Here is a 27,118-nt window from a genome sequence, read left to right as displayed (position 1 = left end):
AAATGGAATGTGATGTCTCCTGGATGGGATCCTGGATGGGATCCTGGGACAGAAAAGACACATTAGGGAAAAGCTCAAGAAATCCAAATAGAGTATAGATGTTACTTAACAGTAACGTATCAAATGCACTAATGTGCGGTATTAACGAAAGGGGAAGTGGGATGTGGGGTATATGAGAAGTCTCTCTACAATTAGCTTGATGCAAAAGTAATTGCAGTTTAAAGGGTTAAAAATAACGGCAATTACTTTTGCACCAATCTAATATGTTCACTAATATTCTTTAAAAAAAAGAGAGATTATTACAATGGGGGAAAGGAACGAGGTAGCACATAGAGATAGAATATATCCTGGACATCTTCACACTAACAGAGATGCTGTCTACACCACCATTCATTGTACCTGCTCATGAATGAGACAATAAAAACCCTTGAGGGATAGACAGGCACAGTGAACACCTGCCACCACGCATATTCCGCATGCAGACTGTGAAGGCCGCTGATTGAATTTCTGACAGTATTATAAGCAAGTGGCACAATGTTTGCTAAACACTGCAAGTACATAATCCACAGCATGAAAATTTAACCATTAGAGACATCTGTATATATCAGGAAAGAGCCAAAGTATCAAACTAGATACACACATCAGTGTCAGGGCATCACTTTCCAACAAAGAAGGAAAACACTGAGCTGCTCTCCACTCACTTTGCCACTCACAACAAACACAAATCCCACGCCCTCTGAGCCAGGTCAGCACCAATGCTCGATCTGTGCCCATTGTGCTCAGGGCTGGAAAAGTAACTGGAGGAGTGACAGTCACCATCCATGAAAGCTTCCAGGTAACTGGGCTGCAGACACATGTAGTTCAAAGGAAGAGACACTGGGAGGGCCAGGGTGATCACCGAGAGTGAGCTGGAATTCAGGGAAGGCACCGTTGACTTCAGCTGGCCCAGGCAGGCCGATCTTCCCAGAAGAAGGGTGATTTGAGCTGGACCCTGAAGGACTGTGGATACCTGTAGAGGAGTGGATGCCGTGACAGGCAGGGAGGATAGCATGGGACAAGAGGAGGAGCTGCCAGAACGAGCCATGGAGCTGGCGGGCACGGCCAGATTAGCTGGAGGGGGATTTTCCACGTAGAGGCGATCCTGAACAGTCCGTGGTTTTGCAGAGAAATGGGTATAGATGAAGGTCAGGGACCCAGGCAGAGCCAGGATCCTCCACATTAAATAGTCCCGATTTCTCTCAATGTCTCCATCCTCAACACTTGCATTACATTTGTTTTTTACTTGACTTGTGACTCTTCTAAGTCCTTAACTAGAGTGATTTCCTGGAGTGAACATGGAGAATTCACCTGCCTATATTCACTCATCTTCTTCCGGCAACAGCCACCAGTTTTCTGTTACGCACCCACTCCTGTCCCACCATCACCCCTGAAGACTGAATGGAATCCCCTTGATTTGCCAGAGGCAGCAGAGGACCAACAGCCACCATATTAACAGTCCCCATAGCTACCATGCTGAATCTCACGGGTTCTGTAGATGTTGCCAGAAGAGACTCCAAAAAGGCTTCCAGAAAAGGACTAGGACCCTACACCACCCTGGTCCCATGATGATGACTCTAAAGCCACTTTGGATGAGGCCCAGTGTTAGAAAGAAACCAAGTAGTGACGGCAGAATCTGGGCCACAGATCCAGCCCCAACAGATGTCGTCTACCCCAGGACATTCAGGCACATAATCCACTACATCGTCTTCTTTCTTTTTCATTTGGGCTGGTTCAAGTTAGATTTTCTGTCTCCTGCAACTGTGAGACTCACAACTACTTCTATCGCCAACTACTTCTCTTACTAGGGCATACACTCCTTATGCATAAAGCATGTCATATACGTCTGAGTGTCTCCAAAGAACCAGCAGAATGCTTTCCACATGGCAAATCCTACAATCGCCTAGGATCACTGAGTCCTGAGTCTCAATGGCAAATCCTACAATCGCCTAGGATCACTGAGTCCTGAGTCTCAAAGTCTCTGAGTCTCTGAGGGAGGAGTCTCTGAGTCTCTGAGTGAGGAGAAGCAAGGTGGGAGATGAAGAGAACTGAGCAAAGAGTACCTATTCAAGAAAAAATGAAGAAAAGCTAAGAGAGACTGAGCCATCCTAAAGAACAGGAAGAACTAAACCTTTAAAGGGCTTAAAAGAAGCCACTGCTATAGCTGAGTTTTGATATCAGTCTTAAGAAGTCACTGTGACTGCAAATGGCTGCGCCCATCTAAACGGCTGGCCCTGTGGGGCCCTAGGTACCATCCACGGAGCTGCCGATTAGTAATTAAATGCGACCTTAGCTTTGAAACAGCTGGCAGGATCACGTTGAAAACAAGCTCAATGATGTTTACACGCCTGCTCTTACATGAACTGCTATAATTACAATTTTCAAAGGAGCTGATCGGACTCTAAGTTCTTTCTGCAGATGTTGACAAGCAGAACATGAAATTGGGTTTATGAAACTGGGAGACAGATAAGAGCTTCTGTTTGGGAACAACTGTCTCCGACATCTCCTCCAGGAAAGAAGAAAATGGTCTGGCCTGAGCGAACAATGACAAGACTATCGTTAGCCAGAAACATTATTCAGGTTTAGATCTGCTCCTCATGACTAAGTAATATTCTGATATTAAAATCATAGTGTGGTGATTCATGGTGGGTACCTGCAACAACAGGAGATTAGAATACGGTCTCTTTAAAGCACACTTGAACCTCACCTATAAATATTCAAGTGCAGTCAAGGATGAATGCACAGACTTGCTCTTACCCGTTTGCAATATTTATAGGAAAGAAAGAAGTAACCTCTGATGTTCTGAGTTCAGGCAGGAAGATATTTAGGCTATCACATTGGCTGGTTGTGAGGAGGGAGTTGAAGTACCCCATGGGAGAAACCAGCCCCTGGCCTCGATTTGGAGGAAAAACGCCACACTGTGGGCTTCTGCACTGACCAGGCTGGGCGGCTCTCAAGGTCCCCCATGGGAGGTCAGCCTGTTGTGCATGTTAAAAGGCAATGGTTTGTGTGAGAATTGCAGGGAAACTTGTGAAAAATGCAGATTTCCTGCCTCTGAGCTGGGTCTGGGTGGAGTCCAGAAACCTGCAGTTTAAATCTATCCTCATTTCTAGTCTCCCCTTCCAGCTGACAGTGCAATGACTTCAGGAACACTCAGCCTGGCCCTCACTAAGTTAATTAACCTTTTTTTTTTTTTTTGGCCATTATTAAAATATAGCTCTTTGAATCCCCAGTATCAAGAATGGGATGAGATAGAATCCTGGAACAGAGGAAGCCTTAGAACCTCACTTTACATATTAGGAAACTGAGGCCAGAGAAGTTGTGACTATTCTGACGTCATCTAGCTTAGTCAGTTGCTACAATAGGTAGTACAAAGGAAAATACCTCCAGACCAGGTGTCAAAAAGTCCCCAGTCAGTCACTACCTTTTTCTAGACCTAATCTTTCCTTCAAATCCACACAATTCCTTTCCAAATTAGATTAAACAAACAAAAAAAAGAATAGTAAGACAAGACTATGTTACAACTCCCTAAGTGTCCATTAAAGTAGACACGACCCACATGGGGCCTTTCCACTTTAATTTTAACTGATCAAAAGTAAATATAATTAAAGTTCAGTTCCTAAGTGTCCGTAGCCACATTTCCCAGGCTCAGCGTGGTGAGGGGCTATCGTGCTGGACAGAGCAGGCACAGAGCATCTCCGGCATCTCTGACACGCACAAGCTTCCACGAGGTACTTTCAGTTCCTTTACATCATTAGAAAATTCGGGTTACAAGGATTAAACTCAGCATGCAACTGAAAGTTTGCATGTAGATCTATAAATCTTATTAACCCAATATATGATATACCGTATGAGTATTACTACTAATATTAGCAAACAATTTGGTTTGCTAAGTCATAATCTAATTTTGATGTATTTGATTAGCCATACATATTGTGGCAAAGTTTACTCTCACTAACCATACTCCCTCCATATACTTAACTGGATCCGCCAAAATGAGAGACCTGGCCTCAGTTTCTCTTTGTGTAGAATGAGGGTCCTAGGCCTATTTCAGCTTTAACATTCAAGCCAATGATGAGCCGAGCTGATACATTTTAATCTCACTTCTTGCACAAACACGTACTGAGCATTTTAGGTACCAGGAGAACCATGCAATGCACGCAACCACAAAGGACACTCACGCTGACGGGCAGAGGGGTAAGGAGAACACTAACAGGCTGCCAAGGGGCCGTCACCAGGCCCTGTGCACTGACACTGTCTCCGTGAGCGCCTTGCCCCTCGAAGACCCTTCCGTGTAGCTGTTTCCATGTTTATCTCATCCCTTCCTTTAGATTTCCACTCCAGGAGGCTGACAGGAAAGACTCCTGAGAGCTTATGTCCAGCTGCTGACCTAGAGGTTGACTTGGGCAGGCCACCCCCTCCCACAGGGGGCTGCCTTAATTTGGGAATCAAAGCGCTTCACAACGCGGTCAAAGCCAGCCCACATCAGCTCCTACAAAGCCTCATAGGTCTGGGAACAAAACCCACAGGGCTGCTCACCAAATGCAGGACGGTGGACTAGCCATTTGAGGGCTCTGAAGTGACAGCGATAACCAGCCTCTGGTTCTAAGGGCTTGTGTGACTGCGTGTGGGATGTCAAGAGAGGGGGACAAAGCATTCACAACCCTTACCAGCAACAGCCACGTCTGGTTTTAGCTAAGAAGGTGACGGCCACATCCTCCAGCCTCTCTCCAGCCACTTCCTTCCAAACTATTGTGGACAGAGAAGCAACAGGGATGGACAGGGGTGGGTGCCAGCCTCTGCCAAGAAACAGAATCAGGATCTCTGGTGGCCCGAGGGACGGACAATGTTCACAGGGCCCAACACCAGTACAGCAGAACCTTCTTCACACTGAGGGCACAGCACCGTTCAGACCCCAACAGGGAGCGTCACTGGGACACTGGCTGAATCTCAGCTAGGGACGGACACACACAGAAGCCAGGACGCCTCTGGGAAATGCCATGTGGTCACAGGACAACAGAGTTAGTGGTTGAGAATAGGGAAATGTGCTTTGTTAGGTGGTGGGGGTTTTTGTTTATTTTAGCAGATGGAAAAGTCACCTAATTCCACAGAAACATGAGGATGTTAGCATGAGATGAGATGAGCAGATCTAACTCATGCTGTTTGGGAGTGAAGGCTGAGGCCAAGAGCAGGAAGGGACTTGCAGGGCTGGCACTGCCCACCCCCGGCATTGCCCCACCCATCCTCGGTTGTTAAGGGGGCACTGCTCTCTCTCTCCAAGGACAGATGTTAGCCGCTCAGGGGAATGCCTTGCTTTCCTGGCCTCACTCATCACACCTGGTAACGCTGTGGCTGTGAAAATGAGGGCTTGGAAAACTCGCCGTGCTGAGGGCCACGCTGTCTTCTGCGCTGCTGGAGACCAGCCCGCAGGCCTGCTGCACATGACTCCATGCAGCTCACACAGCTCAGCAAGATCCCAGCAGAGACCACGGCCCCCACGCGGGGACACTGCGGCAGGGCCAGTGTGCTCTTTCCACACACTCTCTCCAATTTCTGTGCAAATCTCATGGTGATTGTGAGAAACTGTTCCGCAACTTTGCTGAACTCATTTATTAGATCTAAAAACTTCTTTGATGGTTCTTTAGGGTTTCCTATCATAAGATCATGTCATCTGCAAGTAGAAATAATTTTACTTTCTTCCTTTTCAATTCAGATGTCTCTGTGTTCTTTTTCTTGCCTAATTTCTCTAGAACTTCTATTACTATGTTGAATGGAAATGGCCATCCTATCTACTTTTGTGATACTAAAACATTCATTATTAAATGATGGTGAATTTTTTAAAAATTTTATAAGAGTTTATTTGAGCCAAACTGAAGAAAAATGCCAGGAAGTAAGATCTCAAGTGCTCCCTGATGGTGACATTTTTTTTAAATGTTTTACTTGGCAAAATGAAGATGTGACAACTATATAGTTACACGAAATATTTTGGAAATGATACTGACCCAAAAATAAATACTGATCAAAAACAAAAGTCTGATAACGACGCTGCTGGATATCCTTGAGGAGCCTCCCACCCAAAGTCCCAGATCCTCTGCTTCTCCAGACGATGGTGACCCCGACCCCTGCCGTCGTGAGACACTGGAGGCTGGGATTCTGTAAGGCCAATCCAGTGGAAGGCAAGTCGAAAAATCATGCAAATCAAGGTCAGTTAAGTAAAAACCTGAGCCCCAAACAGCACTCTAACCAAGAAAAGAGGTCAGTTCCCAGAAAGGGCATCATCCTAGGAAAGATAGAGAGACATGGGCGTCTATGAGCTTAGACACCAGTGGAGAAGGCAGCACTCTCACCTAGTTCTGGCGGAGTAAGCAAGATGGACACACATGGGGGCTCTGAGGAGGCTGAAGTGGCCCCCTCCCCGCCCAGAACGATGGACATTCTGACCATGCCAACCCCCTCACTGTTCCTTGGTCACCCTGGGCCCCCAGAGTCCTTGCTCTCCCTCCCACGCCCCTCATTTGTGTCACACTCTAGAGAAACATGATCAGGGACAGACAGCAGTGGCAGCCAAGAGACTTGGAGGGCAAGCAGGTGGCAATGGGAAGGGGGGAAAGAGCTGACCGAGTTCAGGAGGGCGGTGCTGAGTCAGAAGACTGAGGCCGGGATGGAAGCCCCAGGACGTGCAGTGAGAGGAGCTGGAGTGGAAACAGCCCTGGAGCAGGAGGCTGGCTCCCAGCCATTCAGCTTCCTGATCTCCGCCTCGTCACGTCCACAGTGGGGCTACACAAGGCCCACACAGTCTACCCACAGGAGTGTTCTGAGGATAAATACGGCGATGCATGTGGCAGTGCTCTGAGAACTCTGAGCACTCTACAATGCAGCGTCGCTAGTGGACAGCTGTGGGACACAAGACGTGAAGTCATGCCTATGGAGAGTCGGACCCTAACCAGTGCCCGTTTATCTCCGTGGAGGTACTATGCCCCTGCTCCTGCTGCACCCAGGTGAGGCTGGGAGTCCTTCACCTGAGCGCCAAGGTATCCTGAGCACTGTGGTTCAGTGACAGAAAGCCTGGCCGGGAGTCAGATGTCTGCGGCTCCGGTCCCAGCTGTGTGGATTCACCCTACGCCGGGGAGGGCCCTTGCTGCCTTGGTGCTCAGTCCCACCATCTGTAAAGGAGGGATCGGTCTAAAGCAGTGATCCCCATCTAGGAGAATGCACCAAACACAAGACAACGCCAACACAAAGGGAAGAGGGTTGATGGGTACAAAGGAAAGGCACTCACACCAGTGGCTCTGAGCGGGGTCCCTGGGCCAGCAACTGGGAACTTGTTAAAATGCAGGTTTTAGCAAGGCCCCACCCCCAACCTGCTGCCTCAGAAGCTCAGGGGTGGGCAACAATCTGTACTTTTAAAGTCCCAGGTGATCCTGTTGCACTTGCAAGTTTGAGAAGCCCCGCTTGGAAAACACCCACACACACGCACACAAACAGGCGCACGTGTGGGCATTTACACACAGATTTTCATTCTGGCTGAAAGGTGTGAAAAGGAGGTTTATGGCGTCAGGTAAAGGACACTGTTTCTGGGATTGAACCTCTGCTCTGTGTTTCAAACTGTGACTTCATAGGCAGGTTGCTTACCCTCACTGAACATAATTTCCTCAAGCATAAAACAGGGACAAACCATGCCTTATGTCTCACGATTGCTGAGGAGGAAAAGCTGTGCCCAAGAGGGGTTTAGCACAGAGCTGGCCTTGAGAACCACCAGCCATCAGCACTATTCCCTCGCTTCTGGGTCCATCTCCTCCAGGTAAGTGGGGGATCACATCTCCGTGTGGCCAACTCCATGGGCTCTCGTAAGATCAAAACAGAAACGGTCCTGCCCTGACTGCTCCTGCACGTCTTCCTGTTGCCGGAGACGGTACACCTCAGCTTGGTGGACACGCAATTCCTTGGGACTGTCATCCCTCCCTTTCTCTTGGGCCACTGAGAAGCTCTAAACTTCTCTAGTACCTGGGGCTCTCCTGGTCTTGTTTTCCCCTGTGATCTACTCTCTTCTTCACCTGTGGTTTTCTAAGTGCGTTAATCATGGGTTTTTCTTTAATAAATCACCTCATTTATTTTGGCAGGCAGAGGAGCACCAAATAAACAGCAAATGCAGTCAGAGCCCAAGTCAGTCACTTTTTCTGTTTTCACGTAGAGAATGCTACCATGACAGGGTAAGAAAACAACAGCCACTCACCGCCACCAACCTACAGTAGTGCGTCTGCGCCCAACTGCAGTGCTGGGCTGCTTTCTGACTAAGAGGGGAGGTGATGAGGCTGGGTCTTGACCAGGAGATGAAAAGGTCTATTGTTTGATTTTGTGGTCAGAAGACGTCAGTAACACACACCCTTTCATCTGCTCTTAGGTTTCTGCCTAATAAGCAGTACCGTGTAGGTTCATATAGCAGAAAGGAAGTGGAAATTGAAGCCCAGTTTTGTTAAGCATAACATTTTCACTCAAAGGCTGTTTCTAAAACATTTCATCCAGCAACTCAGAAGCTCCTATTTCAAATCAAAAGAAACACAACTTCTGATGAAGTAGAAGAAATCCATACCTTCCTTTAAGCCACAAAAATGAGAGCCGGAGAGCCAAGGAATTTAAAATACAGAAATGTCCTTTTTTTGTGCCATGTCATATGAATGATCCCTGATTAAAACTAGGTTTTGTCACATGTCTCAGAAAGCTGGTAAGTCCAGGCAGGCATTTTTTATTTTTTTAGGGCAGAAAAGGAGATTAAAACAATTTTCTGTCTCCATCCAGTTTCCAAAAACCTCTAGCTCAACTCCCATGGTCATGGTCGCCACATCCCACCCTCAAGTCACACCTCATTCTCTGGAAAGTCCACAGGCCCAAGGGAAGGCAGGTGACAGGACCAAAAGCAGAAACCCTCAAGGAAAAGGGCCTGACGTGTGTTCCAGGCTGAGCTGCCCTGGCAGGCCTCCAGGCAGATCCCGCCATGCCAGGCCACTGAGAGCCGCGAGTAGGGAGCAGCCCCCAGCCCAGAGTAATGGCCACCCCTCACTGGAACCATGTGGACAACAGATCCTTCTGGAGTCATTGGGCCTCCTCTGTACTAACCGTGTGTGCTGAGCTCAGGCAGATCCAATCAATGTACGTGCTGAATGTCACCCTGAGGCTCCCACTTTCAATGGGAACTGAGCTTCCTGCATTTCTTTTTCTACTCTATTGTCCCCTGCTGGGAGAAGCTTCAAAGTTGGAAAATAGGTAAGCCATACACAATTGAGCCACAGAAGGAAGCTCTCAAACAATCGTGTGTGCAAGAGCTCAGCCTGTGTGAGCCATACCTGTGAGAAACTCAGAACCGGCCAAAGGGAAAGCAGGTCCCAGGGGCAAATGTCCCAGGGCTCCGACCCCAGCACAACTCGGCCCTCGCCCACCCTCTGCTCACACTAATCACCCATGTGACAGGCAGGACGCCTATCTGCAGTGGGCTCCCGTGTGCCCTCAGTAACTGTGCTTCAGGGCAGTGACAAAGGCTGGATGGGCGTGAAGGCGCACTGGCTGGGCAAGAATCTGCAGACACGGCCAGGAGGGCCAGGAGCCAAGCCTGTGCAAAGGAAGACACAACACAGGACAGTGACATCTCTCCCTCATCAGGACAAGCACGGAACGGGAAGAAAAGTATGTGTAGGGATGACGGGTGGGTGTGGGGCGGGGGAAGAGGAGCGTGGGCCTGAGCAGCCTGCCTTCTACTCCCATTGCCCCATTTTAAGATGTGGAAAAGGATTCTTTGTGCTCAGCCCATTGTTTTTCAGCTCTCTTCAAAGGCCTCCGGCTCACAGATAGAACTTTTTAGAAACTTCTGGTGGCTTGGGGTACAGTGAGAGGCACCAAAGTAGCCTGGGATGAGCTTGAGGAGAAAGTTTGGAGTCCTGGCTCTACCAGAAGGCAGCCCAAGTCCAGGAGCGTTTGTGGCCCGTTTGCTGAAGGGTGCACCTGTCGGGGTTCCCATGGGATGACCGAGGCATCGTGCCCTCATTCCTCACAATACCTGGGGGTGCCCAATGAGGGGCTGAATGTGTTTACTGATAACAGGAACCATATGCCCTAATCAAGGAGGTATTCTGAGACTCCCTTGCAGTCTCCTGGGACTCAGAGCCATTTAAGGAAAGTCTAGAACTCTGACTTCAAAGGAACTGGGAAGGAAGAGGCATATTTCCCGTATGGATTGCTACACAAGCACACCTCGGTGCTTCCTGGCCAGCCGAATGCCACTGCTGGCTTTTTTCCAAAAATGAAGGCTTTCCTCCTAAAGTCAGGGGCTGCCATTTGTATCCCGAACCATCAGGAATGACATAAGTGGCCCTGGTGGGACATGACCCCGTTACCCAGAGATGAAGGATCCAATCCACGGCCCAGAGCTGCAGACGGTACACAGTAGGCTCAGGGGGTTATAAGCCTGTGAAACTCAGGCCCTCCACGACTGGTGCCGATAAATGGGCCCAACCTGACTTACCATTGTGGCCAGGCTGGCGTTAATTAAACACGGTAAGGAGAATAATCTGTTTATTGGTATGCTATAGTTATTTGTTGTTAACTACCAGCCCTGCTCCCCCAAAAGGCCTTGAAATATCGACTCCTTGATGGTAACTAGCTTTCTCCTAGTGTTGCTCCCTTTCTTTCCCATCTCGGACATTTTCTTCCCGTGTTGCTGGACTGGTTTAGTCTTTCAAACATGCATGCTGGGGTAGGTCATAGTAGAGATAAATCTGCCCTGAGGCTGGACATTCTAAAGATACTCAAGGTTTGGGGAAGACCAAGCAGACTTCCTCTTATGAGTAAGACGAGGGGTGGGCGTGTTTCTCAATCCTGGCTGGAGGATGGAACTGGCTGAACAGACAAGAGTCGAGCCCAAGGACGACTCCCCTGCAGCCAGGCCTGGAGAACAAGGCAGTGATCTCAGAAGAGCAAATTAAGAGATGTTCACATGGGAGCTTGAGCTGTCTTCCCACTCATGACACGTAACTGCAGCCCCAACTATGTATCTACAGATAGGATCACCCAGGTTCTCCAAGGACACTCTGCATGCTAAAAACAATAAAACAAACTCAAAAGCTTCAATGAAAGACCATATGATCTCACTTATTTGCGGAATCTAACGAAAAGAATAAGTGAATGAACTAACCAGAAACAGTGTTGGAGACAAAGAGGAAAAACTGAGGGTTGCTAGATGGGCGAGGGGGGGGGGGCGGGTGAAGGGATTGAAGGGCAGTCGGTGACCACAGGATGGCCACGGGGTTTGAAAATTAATCTGGGGATCGTAATTTAGCGGTTACCAGAGGGTAAAGGGGTTGGGGGTGGGAGATAAGGGTGAGGGGGATCAAATATACGGTGATGGAAGGAGAACTGACTCTGGGTGGTGAACACACAATGTAATTTATAGATAATGTGATATAGAATTGCACACCTGAAATCTATGTAATTTTAATAACAATTGTCACCCCAATAAATTTAAATAAAAAAAAATATTGTACTGAGTTATGACTCTCAGAAGACAGTCTACAAAAATATTTTTGCAAAAGCAACCCATCAACAGATAAATGGATAAACAAACTGTGGCCTGTACCTACAGTGGATAATACAGTGGATAATACAGTGGAATATTATCCAGCCTTAAAAAGGAAGGGCATTCTGACTCAAGCTACAACATGGATGAACCTTGAGGTTATTATGCTAAGCGAAATAAGCCAGTCACAAAGGACAAATACTGTATGATTCCACTTATACTGGGTCCCTAGAGAACCCAAATTCATGGAGACAGAAAGCAGGATGGTGGTGCCAGGCTCTGGAGGAGGCGGGTGGGGAGTGCGTGTGTAACTGGAAAAGAGTTTCAGTTTCTCAAGATGAAAAAGTTCTGGAGATGGATGGTGGTGATGGTTGCACAATAATGTGAATGTACTTAATGCCACTGAACTGTGCACTTAAAAATTGTTAAAATGGTAAAATTTATGTTATATGTATTTTACCATAATTGAAAAATAAATTTTCACACCAATTTAAATCAAGTTCTAACAGACAATCAAGTAAGTGTGTGATCCACACTTCTGACCCACCTCTGCCACAGGTGAGGACAATGGGGACACCTGACAGGAGGGGGACTGTCCCAGCAAGTGTGCACACCCAGCCCCAGCACCCTTATCGTCAAACAGCTCCAGTGTGGCACACCTGGCGCCCCCCTCAGGCTTTAGGAGTCATTTCTGCTCTGACTTTCTGTATCACAACAACATAGGAGGAAAGAATAGGAGATCCTGCCAAGGTTGTCTGTCCTCAGGTGATTTACTCTCCCTGAGACTCAAGTTCCTCCTCTGCAAAGCAGATCTTACCATTTTAACACAGAGGGATGCTTTGAGCATCAAATTCACTAAGATGATGAGGTCTGTGCCCGGTTGGGCTCCTTAAGCTGGATTCCTAGACTCCCCTTTCTATATGTTTCAGGGCTAGAATCGGCCATGTAGGAATTTGTCAGGGATCTGAAAGGACGCAGTGAAGGAGCAGTGGGTCCTCTTTTGGAGGCCAGATGCAAACACCAGCAGGTGCCACAGTGCCTGCTGGATTCCATCTCGTGCCGCCCCCTTCCTCCTTCCCCGCACCACGCTGCAGCCAGTTCTTCCCCCAACTGCTGGCTCTTCTGACCCACACAGCAGCCCCAGCCCACCCCCTGGAATGCCCTCTGGGCTTGGGTCCTGGAGGCTGCTGTGCTAGGCTCCTGGGTTTAACCCGTTGGCATCTCTCTCTATCCCCCCATCTCCCCCATGACTGCATGGTCGTGAACTGTGGTGCATGGAAGTTAACCAGCCTGGGAAATCGGCACTCGGCACTCAGTCACCAGCAAGGACGCCCACATGACCTCCTGTGGCCTTGGCAAGGTAGGAGCCAAGCACACATTCGCATCTCTGAGTGGATCCCACACTGCACGTTCCTCAGGATTCCTAACATCCTGCTCCCATGTCAGAGGAAGGAAATGGTACAAAGTAGTTCAGTCGGCACATGGGGTAAATTCTAGCTTGCCACTCCATCCTTAGACGCAAGCGTGTACTGTGTCTCCTGTGAGATTAAGGCAGTAAGCCGGGTGAGGCTCATGGTGTGATTCCGGACGCAGCACCCCAACAACCAGCATCACAGATAAGAGCCGGTCTCTGGGACCCACAAATCAGCCAGAACGAGCCTGACCAGCAGAGCGCCCACCAGAGGCAAAGAACAAGTGAGCAGGGCAGGAGGCTCTCCCCACGGAGCCGCACACAGAACTCAACAGCCAACAGTTTAAATCGGGGCTCGTTTTCCTCCTGCTCCTCTTCCAAAGCTTTACGGAGAGGTTGGCTAAACTGCATATTTTACAGATCATCTATGTTCACTGCTCTTTATCAAAACATTTCTTCTGGATAGAGCAACCTCCCTTGCCCCTTGTTAAATTGACCGTCCTGATTTTAACCTTGAAAACAATTGTATAATGAAGACTCGTTCTCCCTTTTTCTCCATGACCCAAGCCACCTCTCCCCTCCCATCAGCTCTGTGCCTGACATTAGCAAGAGGGCCGGCGCCAGGAGGGGCTAAGCACAGACTTCTTTATTACAAAAGGAAGACAAGCTCTGACAGAGAGGGGGCGGGGGAGGGGAGGAGAAAGACATGGGCTGTTGACCGGGGTAAATTATGACGCACATGGAACCTACCGATCTCAGCTTAAATTTTAATACTGCGCTTTTTTTTTTTTTTTTTTTTTTTAAGAATAGCATTACAAGATTCAGACGTACAAAAGCTGTTTTCCCAGATTATTTGATATTTTACTCTGTCACTAAGATGTGTGACCGGGCGTGACCTGCAGGTTCTTACCAAGCTTCAGCCCCCCGTGGCTAGAGCAGGGCCCCAGGACCTTGGTGCCAGGCCCCACGGCTCTGGCTGAGAGGACTTCTGCCCGTGAGTCTGTGTGTCTCCCTTCCTGGCCCATCTACTTCCCAAAGCCTCGCTGCTCGCTCTTCCCCCGGTAGCCCTCTGAACTCAGCCCTCTGAAGTGCGCAGAGGTCCTTCCCTTGGCAGATGAGGAAGTAAGCAGAGGTGGTAAAGTGACTGGCTCAAGGTCACACAGCTAATTAGTAACAGAGCTGCAACTAGACCCCAGCTTTCTGACTGTCCAGTTCACAGAAGCAATCACAGTGTCAGCAAGAATGTCAGGCTGATGCATTCTTCCAGAAGAAGTCAACAGTCAGACTTCTTTCTTCAAAAAGGACTCCTATCCTTTGGTTTCATGTCAACAGAATGCCAGTCCTGTCTAACTGTTCCCCCTGCAGCACCTGGTCCTGGGACTCACTCCTTTCTCGAGGCCTCCATTCCTCGGCCCTCATGGCACTGGCCTGCCCTCCCCAGCCTTCTCTCTCCTCGTCCCTGGGCTGGCCCTGGACTCCTCCTCCAGCCAGCACAGCAGGTGCTCCTGGGAGCCTCACACAGGTCCCTCTGCCTAGTTCCTCCATCACTCTGTTAGGTGACCTTGTCTCCTCCTGTGGTTTTCACTATGAACCCCGTGTCAAGAGCAGTTTCTAACTTATGTCTTAACCTTTGAAGTCCAACAGGCTGCTGACATGATGTACTTAAATGCAGCCCAGGCACAAACTTGCACATGAAGACAATTCACCGAAAACACAGTTTCCTCCTTTCTCCAAACTTGATCACCTTCCTGTTCTCCATTTCATTTACTCAAGCCACAAACATGGTGCTCATCTCAGACTTTCTCCCGCCCCTGTTTCCCACATTCAACCTAATCATTAAACCTTGCCTGAGGGACTGGCTTCCAGCCTCCTAGAGGAGTCACTCCAGCCACCCTCTTTAGCATTCCATTACTACCCACACACAGGCCTTCATCCTCTCCCACCTGGATTACTAAAATAGCTTCCTAATCCATACATGGTCTCCAACCGTGCCCCCTTCAAGCCATCTATCACACTGTAACCATGGTAATCATGTCCTGTTCCTAGTTAAAACTAGCCCATGATTTCCCACGCAAAGAACATAAAGCCAGGCTCCATAATATGGTGGATGAGGTCCCCATTGACCTGACGGCAACTTGTCCGTCCAGACCCACAGTTTGCAGTCCTGGCATGGTTCAAAGGTACCTGCTTGGGGCAGATACAGTTGGCGTCTACCCATTCCCTCCCCTGCCTGTTTCTTCCTTGCTTTGAGTACCCTAGTGCCCATGACAGAGGATGAAAATGCCAGATACTCCCTTTCCCAGACTCCCTTGAAAATCCTACGGCCATGTTCTCACCAGTGACATACAAGGGAAGATGTGCTGGCCACTGTGGGAAGATTTTCTTCCCTAATGAAAGGGGAGAGGCTCCAGCAGCCCCAATTCTTCCTTCCGATCATCAGACATTGCCACTGAAGGACACGATGCCTGGGCTGCATCAGTAGTCTACTGTGAAGGACACACTGTGTGTGGAAGGACGAGCCTGCATCCTTGATGCCATCTCTGAGCCTATATCCAACCCTGAGACCGCCTACTCCCAGGGTTCTTGCCAAATGAGAACATGAGTTTCCTGTGATTTAAACCACTTTCAGTTGGGTTGTTACTTGCAGCCAAGAGCATCCAAATGACAAGTCTACTGGACTGTGTTACTAGAACACTCTGAGCCTTCTCCCAGGCGGTATCCTCTGCCTGCTCTGAACACCACTCCTACCTGATTTCCTCTCAGGGCAGGGCCTCCTCCAGGAAGCCTAGCAGATGTCCACCTTCTCATTTATCACATTACATTCCAATCGTCTTTCTTCACCACCAGACAAAAGCTCACTGAAGTCAGAGATTGTGTCTGGTCCACCTTTGTTCTTCCAGTGTCCAGGCCAGCACACTAGTTTGGTCATACAGGCCCCTCAGCTGAGTCTCATTTCTCCAACCAGCCAGGGAAGCAGATGGTGAAGCCAGTGAAGCCAGGCCTTCCTTAGTGCTGTAATTCAGCCTCACAAAAGCTGCCACAATGATGGGAATGGATTCGTTTTGAGATTTTTGTATTGTTTTCTTTGTCAGAGTCCTAAATAAAATGCTGCCCAAGTGAGGATTTATAATCAGCTATAACCAGCCAAAGCAGCACCCTCCTTTCAGGCACCCATATCAGAATCTAACTGAAAACTGCCCTCCCCCCCACATAGTAAATCATTTTTCCTTCATCAGAATTGTCTGGGGAGCCTTATTTCACGAGGTGGAGGGAGGTGGGGAGTAAAGGAGAAGGAAAAGAAAATTCCAGGTGAGGTACTAATAGCCTGGGACCCTGACAAGTCAGCTAGAGGACAAACAAAAACCCCACTCAGGGGCGTGACTCTCAGCCTTCATCAAGCCAATCAACCTAGTCACCAAATACGGATCATCTCATGTGCCTGTGAAGCTGTAACCTCTCTAGAATTCTGATGCCAGCTCAGGTGCTCCAAAGCAAGTGCTCACCGAATTATTTCCTGAATCCAAGGGAGTCATGCTCAAGTTGTGAGCAAGAGGTAACAAAAAGGTACAGAAGGTTGTGGTGTTCTAAGCTCAACTCACCTTCATCCGTGATGGCCCTTGGCTCTCCTAAGAAACACCTGTGTGGGCCAGTTTCTCCCCTGCACTCCAGTGTGCCTTCCTGTGTTCTGAAGAAAAGGGCCCATGCTATTTCCTCTCCATATTTCTAACCTCTCCAGGGCTTCACTCTATCTTTGCTGCTGTTTATAACACCTCCCAATTTAGCATCATCTGTTAATTTCATTAAACCACTGTTTACTGTTGCTTCCAGCATCATTTATAAAGACGTTAAACAAAACCCAGGCTGGTACCAATGCCCGCTGTGATGGCAGGACCCCCCACCCCACTTCCTGTACTGCCATTATCATGGCTGCCTCCTTGCTTTTCACCCCTGCCACTGAGCCATTCCCCACCAGCTTTGCCACAGGTAGGGCTCATCGCCCCTTTAACTGCACTTAATTCTGCAAGTAAGGTTTTTGCCAGAGGCCCCACAGATATGCATAAATGGATGTAGTAACCAAAGTAGATGTGTTCTTTACGGAAGACTCAAGCAGGACAAATCAACTCAGAGCCATTAGCAATCCCCAAGCCCTGACAGGGAAGACAGAGTTAAAATGAGAGTGCTTACACCTCTCCCTGCCGATCTATCTGGGCCCTGAAGGACGCCCCTGATTGGGCACAGCAGCAGTCAGTAATGCACCACGCAGAAGTGGCGGGTTTTTTTCCTTTTTCAATTAAAAAAAATATATATATCTAGGGTTTGTAAATTGAGTTTTAAATATAAAACGTTATGTTTTGCAGTGATTCATGCTTTAAAAACAGGGACTCTTGCCAGAGGAGCAGTCAAAAGCTCCACAGCATTTCTCCCTGCCTGAACCAAGAGAACTACTACAAGAAACCCAACTTTCTCCCCATGACCCCACCAGGAAGAAGCCCACCAGGTCACACCTCCCCACTTTGGCCAGGCCCTGCCCAGGTCCTATCCTGAGCTGGGACATGGCCCATAAGTCTCCTCCTGCGCATGCCTGCATGTGTCAGGAAAAGCCTGCTACCCGCCTGCTCAGGCCACTTGTACTGAGCTCCGTGAAGCCTCAAATGTCCTGTTCCAATTGTTCAGTTACTTCAGCCAACCCTGACCCAAACAGACTCACGCTCCCGTACTCAGCATGCCATTCATTAGCGGGGCAACTTTCAAAACAGCTTTGGCCTCCTAGGCTCCATTCCCATAAACAAAATGAAGAACTTAGACAAGACCGGTCGACCAGCAGTTCCCCACTTTGGACGTAAGGGACTAGTTTCATTAAAAATCTTGAAATACTACTTCTAGGTATATACTCAAAAAAGTGAAGGCAGGAACTCAAAAAGGTACTTGTATACCAGTGTTCACAGCAGCATTATCCACAGTAGCCAAAATGTGGGAACAACCCAACTGTCCATCAATGGATGAATACGCAAAATGTGGTATTGACGTACAATGGAATATCATTCAGCCTTAAAGATGAAGGAAATTCAGACACACGCTACAACATGTTTGATTCCACTTACGTGAGTAGTCAAATTCAGAGAGACAGTAAAGTAGACGTTAAATAGAGGTTCTGAGGGGCTGGGTGAAGAAGGAAATGGGGAGTAATGCTGATCGGGGGCAGGGTTTCAGTTTTTGGTGATTAAAAAGTTCTGGAAATGGATAATGGTGATGCACAACATTGAGAATGCTAATGCCACTGAATTGTACACTTAAAAAATGACTAAAATGGTACATTTAATATTACATATATTTTAACACAATAAAAATAGTAACTTTTAAAAATCTGTAAACATTGGCATGTCCGATCTGTCATTCTACCAAGTAAGCACAAGAGTTAAACAAACCATCTGCTCTTAAAAGAAAAGCTCTTTTACTCATAAAAGAAAAGCTCTTTTACCACCCGCCCCACCCACCCCCAAAAAAAGGGAATGGATAGAAAGCTCAAAAGGGAAGAAAATCTTCCCTGTGACAGTCGGTGCCTTTCCTTGGCTAACACATGTAACACAGAAACTATGCACACCTGTACTTCACATTGTTCTAATTCCCCTCATGTTGTCCCAGGCGAGGGCTGCCATCTCAGGAGAGCTGCGTGTGCATTTCTTCCCAATTCATGACATCACGTCGGCAGCTTGGAATCAGCCATGGTGGGAGTATTTACACCCCCAAAATTGGCATTTGTTATCAGCCAGGGCTTTTTTTTGCCAGGGAACCTACTGTTAAACATTTGTCAGCACACCACCAAAGCCAAGAAAACTTGGTCATGGTTGCTGAAGTCACTTGCACCTCATGACCTGGCATGAGGGAACTTCTGAAGTGATAACCTTTCGGTTTCTTACAGCCCAGAAATAGGTTATGATTCCACAGGATATCAGACCATCAGGCCTCAGCTACACAATTACAATGCCAGACAGACCACAGTGCAGAGGGAGAAAAACAAAACTGCTGTGTCCTCTTCACACCATTTGTATGCATTACCCACCGAAGGCCTGATGTGTTTATCCTGAGGATGGTCCGTGAGGGCAGAGCCGGGACTGAGTAAACATAGAACCCAAGACTCACACACTGAGAATGCTGGCTGTGTCCAACTTGGAGCATCGAGGAAAAGATGGGTAACATGTGTGGATTTGGTGTGTGGCACTCACTGCCATGAAAGGCTGGTGTGATGAGGGTCAACTCTGTCCACTCTGGGTACATCCCCGTCAATGCTGGGCCTCCCTGGGGGCACCTCTGACAGGTGACCTAGAGCCTCAGAACTTCACCATCCACCTACACTGTCCCTCTTTAAGGATCTTTACTAGCAGGTCAGTAAAGCAAAAGTTCCTGATAAGAGATAATTAGCCTTTAATAATCCTGATAATTAGCCTTTCCCTGGAAAGCTAGTGCATCTCATCCTTGAGACACCTGTCCAGAAAATGTATTTCCTAGGCCGGTGTCCCTTTATCTCAGTCCCTATGACAGGGCTATTTCCAGAGCAGCAGTATAGAGGGTAGACAAAAAAAGTAAGTGTTCTGCTTATCCATAGCTGCAGAACAAACAAGCCAAAATTTGGTGGCTTAAAACAACAAGAGCCAGTTTTGCTTACAAATACCTAATTTGAACAGGGCTTGGTAAGACCAGTACATCTCCACTCCACAGGAGAACAGCTGGGTGGGTCAAGAAGCTCACTCATATGGCAGGCAAGGTGATACTGGCTATTGGAGAGTACTGAGACTATCGGCTGGGACAGTAAGCTCCTCTCCACATGGGCCTTTCCACAGAGCTGCTTGGGCTTCCTGACAGAATAGCTGGATTCCAAGAACAAGTATCCGAAGAGACAGGAATTACAAGCGACTGATCTCTAAAGGCCTGGGCGCACAAAAAGGCACAAAGTCATTTCTGCTGTTATCTATTGGTCAAAGCAGCAGTAGAGTCCAGGTTCAGGAGAAGAAAATATACCCCACCTCTAAATGGCAGCACTGTTCATGAATTCATATCCATCTCAAATCTACCATATTAAGATGTAAATTGAGAGTTCCAGTCAAGATGGCAGAGTAAATGCTGTGGCGCCTCCATCCATGACCACATCAGAATTACAACTAAACTACAGAACAACAATCATGGAGAAACACCTAAAGTCTAGCTGAACAGAAGTCCTATAACTAAGCACATACAGAAGCAGCCACATTCAGACTGGTAAGAGGGGCAGAGATGTGGTACGAGCTGTTCACACACCCACGTGTTGCAGTTAAAAATCAAGAGGGATATCTTGGCTGTCGAGTTTCCCACTTCACAGTGTAGGGGGGGTACCAGCCCCAACCAAGCTTCCCAGCCCAGAGTTCCAGTGCCAGGGAGAGAAGTTCCCACAACTTCTGGTTGTGAAAACTAGCGGAGGTTGTGGCTGAGTGAGCTGGAGGGTGGCTGGAGACCCAGGCATTCTTCTTAAAGGGCCAACATCCTTACTCACTGATGGACGCACTCACTTTGAGCTCCAGTGCTAGGGAAGCAACTTCAAAGGCGCCAAGGACATACAGAGAGGAATTAAATTGTCTGACTTCGGGGTGTGGGCTGGAGGGGCAGCTTTCTCCCAAACAGCACTGCTGGCAGAAGCCATTTTTCCATTGTTGAGCCCTCCCCGTGACCCAGCCTGCAGGCAAAGGCAGCTGCCATACCTCCATCTCCATCAATCTAGCTCACACTGTTTTCCCCATCCTGGTGATTCCTGAGACCTTGCCCCACCCAACTTGAAAACCAACCTAGGCCGCTTCCAGTAGCTTTTCCATACAAAGAACCTGTCTTGATTCATGTTGTAGACTTTCCTACAATCTCTCAAAGGTTCACAAACCCCAAGCACATGGCATCTAGTCTCGGTGTGCCCTGTACCTCTTGTTAAGCTGCCCCAAGGCTGGCACTAGCAGCAGCCAGCCTCAGTTCACAGCTTAGCCTCTCCCAGGCACATCCAAGCCCAGCACAACTGGCAGCCATCTGCAGATCACTTTATAACTTATACCAAGTGGCTCCAGGTAGGGCACAGGCAGCAGCTGACCTTGTTTTGCACCTGAGCACCTCCCAAGAGGCCCCAGAACCAACACACCCTGGGCCCAGCTTCAGACCACACCAGAGTACCACCCAACTACCTCCACAAATGACACATCCAAAGGGCAGAATTTCAGGCACCAGAGACCTGCTGAAGAAATCCTGCTCTAGAGGGTCAGCCCCTGCACAACAGCTCCCCCACTGTAGTTATGGCCAGTCCTCACAACCAATCAGCCTGAGGGTCAATCCTTCTCACTGATGTGCCAACAGCAATCAAGGTTCAACTACAACAGGAGATCACACACAATCTACACAAGGGGCACACCTGGAGCACCCTACTCAGGTAACCCAGGAGAATGTGCCACTACATCAGGCCACTCTACCAAAACCAGGAGACATAGAAGCCCTACCTAATAAATAGAAACAAACACAGGGAGGTAGCCAAAATGAGGAGACCAAAAAATATGTCCCAAATGAAAGAACAAAACAAAACTCCAGAAAAAGAGCTAAACAAAATGGAAACAAACAATCTATCAGATGCAGAGTTCATTGGTTATAAGGATGCTCAATGAACTTAGGGAAAGAAAAGATCATCTCAGTGAGTACTTCAACAAAGAGATAGGAAATATGAAAATCCCAAAGAGACCCACACCAAGACACATCATAATTAAAATGCCAAAGGTTAAAAACAAAGAGAATCTTAAAAGCAGCAAGAGCATAGCAGTTAGTTAAGCAGTTAGAAAAGCAGTTAGGGGGAAGTGATTGCTCCCCCACCAGGTCTTAGAAGCTCAGAAAGAATTCCAAATATTCTACATTATCCCAACAACAGGTATCATGGCTGTCCTCAGACCACTCGTGAAGCCCAAGATCGTCAAAAAGAGGACCAAGAAGTTTATCTGGCACCAGTCAGACCGATATGTCAAAATTAAGCGTAACTGGCGGAAACCCAGAGGCATTGACAACAGGGAGCGCAGAAGATTCAAGGGACAGATCTTGAGGTCCAACATTGGTTATCGGAGTAACAAGAAAACAAAGCACATGTTGCCCAGGGGCTTTCGGAAGTTCCTGGTCCACAATGTCAAAGAGCTTGAAGTGCTGCTGATGTGCAACAAATCTTACTGTGCTGAGATTGCTCACAACGTCTCCTCAAAGAAACACAAAGCCATTGTGGAAAGAGCAGCCCAGCTGGCCCTCAGAGTCACCAATCCCAATGCCTGGCTGCACAGTGAAGAAAATGAATAGACAGCTTGTGTGCAAATTATGTTTTAATAAAACCATAAAATTCTTTAAAAAAAAAAAAAAGCAGTTAGGGAGCTCACATAAGACTGTCAGCTAAGTTCTCAACAGAAACTTTGCAGGCCAGAAGGAAATGGCAGGAAATATTCAAAGTGATGAAAAGCAAGGACCTACAACCACCAACCACGCCTACTCTACCCAGCAAGGCTGTCATTTAGAATCGAAGGACATATAAAAGAGCTTCCCAGACAAGAAAAAGCTGAAGGAGTTCATCACCACCAAACCAGTAGTACAAGGAATGTCAAAGGGACATCTTTAAGAAGAAGAAGAAAAACAAGATCAAAAATAAAAATAATAAAATGGCAATAAGTACATATCTATCAACAATTACTTTAAATGTGAATGGATTAAATGCTCCAATCAAAAGACATAGAGAGGTTGAATAAGAAACAAGACCAAGACATATGCTGCCTGCAAGAGACTTGCTTCAGATCAAAACACACACACAGACTGAAAGTAAAGAGATGGAAAAAGATATTTTGTGAAAGTGGAAACCAAAAAAAAAAAGAAAAAGAAAAGCTGGGGTTGCAATACTTACACCAGACAAAATAAACTTTAAAACAAAAAACAAAGGCTATAACAAGAGACAAAGAAGGACCTAGTAATTCCACTTCAAGGTATTTATCCAAAGAAACCCAAAACAACAATTTGAAAAGACATATGCATCCATATGTTCATTGCAGCATTATTTACAATAGCCAAAATATGGAAGCAACCTAAGTGTCCATCTACAGATGAATAGATAAAGAAGTGGTACATATGTACGACATAATAATACTCGGCCTAAAAAAGAATGAAATCTTGCCATCTGCAACAATAGGAATGGACCTAGAGGGTATTATGCTAAGTGAAATAAGTCAAACAGAGAAAGACAAATATCATATGATTTCACTTATATGTGGAATCTGACAAGCAAAGGAAAAAACAAAAGATAAACAAACTCATAGATACAGAGAATCTTTTAATGGTTGCCAGATGGGAAGGGGTAGGGATGGGTGAAAAATGGGATATGATTAAGAAGTAAAAATTGGTAGTTACAAAATAGTCCTCGAGATGTAAAGTACAGCATAGGGAATATAGTCAATAATATTGTAATAACTATGTAGGGTGTCAGATGGGTACTAGATTTACTGGGGTGATCACTTTATAAGTTACATAAATGTCTAATCACTATGATGGACAGCTAAAATTTATGTAATATTGTATGTCAACTCTAATTGAAAAATCAAAAATTACTTTTAAAAAAGGTGTGAACTGAAAATTCTGCTCTGCTTGAGGGTCACTGAGGAACCATACAACAGTCATAGCATGTCTCAGCAGACCTTAAACGTAAGAGTACAAGCTCCATAAAGACTGAATAGCCAGCACAGTGCCAAACATAGACTCAAGAAATGTTTGCTGAATTGTTCAATTTAACGAGTCCCCTTCTAAAGTTTCTTTTTCTCTTAAATCCCATCAAATTTCTAAAACCAGGGGTAAGGCTGGGAGGGGGCGGATATTATTAACTGTATATGAGGGGGGGAAAGAATTCCAAATTAGAGCAAAACTAAACTGAAATGTCTAGGAAAATTAGGATAGAGGGAAACAGCCATATGTCAACTTGTTAAATTGGTCCCCAAACTATGAAATATAGCTTAATAAAATAAGTTTTTAAGGCAGAAAGAAAACAGTGCCATTTAAACAGATTAAAATCTGTTATTAACCAGAGTAAAGCTGATTTGGGCTACCTAGAAAATTACACTCAGGTTAGTCTTGGGTAGGTCTTACGATACAAATGTTTTATTTCCCAGTAAAAATACCTTCTCAAATTCTATAGGTGACACGCTACATTATACAGCAGCTGCACCCCTAGAAATTTTGGGACTCCATTGTATCTTTATTGTTCACAATTTCAATATCCTAATAACACACAAATAGCATTTTGCTCCTTATAGAAACCCTGTTTTACTGTAATATTCCGTGGCACGCATCTTTGCAAAGGCAGATGGCTCTGCTGCATAACATTATTACATATACAATTGCCTGCATCACAAATATTTTCAAAATCAAAACTGCTAAGCTTTCTTGCCTGTCACTTTTTCTTATGTCGTCTCCATAGCAACCTGCCTCCCCTCCCTCAGAGACAAAGAGAACACAGAAGACATCTTTAAATTGGCATAAATTAGAGACAAATTCTTTACTTAATCTGATCCACAGCTTACTCGAATGATTACCATACACCAGAATTATCCAGAAATAATGTAGTTCTTAAAAATTAACTGTTGTAAGCAGACCTGCTCACACTCGATGAGGGCATAATTATAAAATATGGCATACCCTCGTCCTATCACCACTGCCCTCATGCCCTTATCACCCTCTGTAACTACACCCAGCCTCCTCCCAGCACATAGAGCCCCCACACACTTTCCTCAAAATGATCCAGGACAGGTGCTGCCTCAGCTGCCCAAGAGGCTCATGGACAACTCTCACCTCCTGCAACAGCTCAGCTAAATATACGTGTGTCAAGGTGGATTTCAGTCATGAAACAGACTTACTAACCCTAACGCAAGCTGATGGCCCAGAACTGGGCAGAAAAGGTGTTAAGAATTATCTCGATTAACTTTGATCATTGGCCCTGGGACAATGCATCCGAGACTTTCATAACTTCTTGGGCCTTCTTTTCACAAGTCCTCTACTGCATGACCCTGCCGAGTCCTTGAAATAACATGTGATACGGAGCAGGATCTCCAGGCAGGGAAGGGCCACCTTGCCCTCCCATTCACACACTTCCAGTTCATAAAATACCTGAAGAGCCACAGTAGAGCAACTAAAGAGCAACCCCAGGGTCCCAACTACCACTTAACAGTCAAACAGTTTCTACAAAGTAAACATAATAATCTCAGTATTATGAAGCTAAAAGAAACACATATCTATTTTTTCTTTGAAGTAAACAAAACATAACCCTATAGTTGGTTTTGATGGAAAAACAGCAAGGAGCGAGGAGACTACTTCAGCTCGAGGTCCAAGAGTGTCACACACACACACACACACACACACACATTTCCCCTGCCTTTGGTGAACTACCTAGGAGGCAACACAAAAAAGGGCAGACCCCACCCGTCCAGAGAGCAAGGCGTCCTGCACAAAACAATATCATCTCAGAGCCTGAAGAGAGCTGATGCTGCCACCAGCTACTCCAAGCATCTAGCAGGGGCTGCGCTCTCCCGCGTGTGAGAAACGTGCCCTTCTCCAACCCCAAAAGTTATTTTTGTTGTAAGCATAGTCTTATAAGTTGCTCTATTTTAAAAGTTATATAATACAGCCTTTAGTTTGGCCCCCACTTCCAGTTTACAAAAATACGAAGAATCAAGAAACAAGTTAAATGACACCACCAAAAGATGACCTGACAAATCCAGAATGTGGAACATTTTACAAAACAACTGGCCTAGTGTACTCAAAAGGTCAATGCCCTGGAAAACAAAGTTGGGGAGACTGTTCTAGAACAGTGGTCCTCAAACAGGAACATTTTGCCCATCAGTGGGCACTTGGCAATGTCTGCAGAAGAGTCTGGTTGTCACCATGGAGGCAGGTGGTGTCACTGGCATCTAGAGGGTGCAAGCCAGGAATGCTGTTCAACACATGCTCTAAAACATGCACATCCTGGGGCAGCCAGTTGGCTCAGTTGGTTAGAGCGCAGTTGTTTAGAGCACAGTGCTCATAACACCCAGGTCACCGGTTCAATTCCCACGTGGGCCAGTGAGCATCTTTTGGAGCAAAAATTAATATAAGACCCGGTCTTATTTTACTATAAGACCGGGTACACAGTATAATAAATATAATGTAATGTAATGTAATATAATATAATACCGGGTATAATATAATACAATTCCGGGTCTTATATTAATTTTTGCTCCAAAAGACGCATTAGAGCTGATTGTCCAGCTAAGTCTTATTTTCGGGGAAACACGGTATACAGAGTTGTTCCAACATTATTTATTATATTCTCTTTGATGTACTTTACATTTCTGTGACTATTTTGTAACTACCAATTTGAACTACTGAATCCCTTCACCTTTTCCACCCAACTCCCCAACTCCCGCCCTTCTGGCAACCATCATTTTGTTCTCTGTATCTATGAGTCTGTTTCTATTTTGTTAGTTTATTTTGTTCTTTAGATTCCACATATATAAGTGAGATCAAATGGTATTTGTCTTTCTCAGTCTGACTTCTCTTAGCATAATACCCTCTAGTAGATCCATCCATGTTGTCACAAGTGGTTCAGATTTCATTCTTTTTTATGGCCGAGTAATATTCCATTGTGTTTATGTACCACCTCTTCTTTATTATCTATTGATGGGCACTTTGGTTGCTTCCATATCTTAGCTATTGTACATAGTACTGCAAAAAACACAGGGGTGAATATATCTTTTCGAATTAGTGTTTGGATTCTTCAAATAAATACCCAGAAGTGGAATTGCTGGGTCATAAGGTAGTTCTATTTTTAACTTTTTGAGGAAACTCCAAACTATTTTCCTCAGTGACTGCACCAATTTGCAATCCCATTAATAGAGCACGAGGGTTCCCTTTTCTCCACGTCCTCACCAGCACTTGTTTGTTGACTTTTTGATAATAGTCATTATGACTGGGGTGAGGTGGTATCTCATTGGGGTTTTGATCTGCATTTCTCTGATGGTTAGTGGCATTGAGCATCGTTTTGTATGTCTATTGATCATCTGTAT

At 46.4% G+C, this 27,118-nt stretch overlaps 2 protein-coding genes across 3 annotated transcripts in view; one reads left to right on the top strand and one right to left on the bottom strand.

The window, feature by feature from the left end:
* The window catches only part of SH3RF3 (SH3 domain containing ring finger 3), a 361,536-nt gene that overhangs the window by 265,919 nt on the left and 68,499 nt on the right, over positions 1-27,118 (bottom strand). The window lies entirely within an intron of this gene.
* Positions 21,939-22,346, top strand: LOC117033287 (60S ribosomal protein L32-like). The gene has a single exon (XM_033125363.1). The coding sequence runs from the start codon at positions 21,939-21,941 to the stop codon at positions 22,344-22,346; it is 408 nt and encodes a 135-aa protein (XP_032981254.1).

This window comes from Rhinolophus ferrumequinum, chromosome 13 (genome assembly GCF_004115265.2).
Source record: "Rhinolophus ferrumequinum isolate MPI-CBG mRhiFer1 chromosome 13, mRhiFer1_v1.p, whole genome shotgun sequence".
NCBI classification, from domain to species: Eukaryota; Metazoa; Chordata; class Mammalia; order Chiroptera; family Rhinolophidae; genus Rhinolophus; species Rhinolophus ferrumequinum.
This window is presented reverse-complemented; position numbering and strand designations above follow the sequence as displayed.

What these genes read in the sequence shown, in the direction of transcription:
- LOC117033287 (XM_033125363.1), top strand. Translation starts at nt 21,939, where the DNA reads ATGGCTGTCCTCAGACCACTCGTGAAGCCCAAGATCGTCAAAAAGAGG.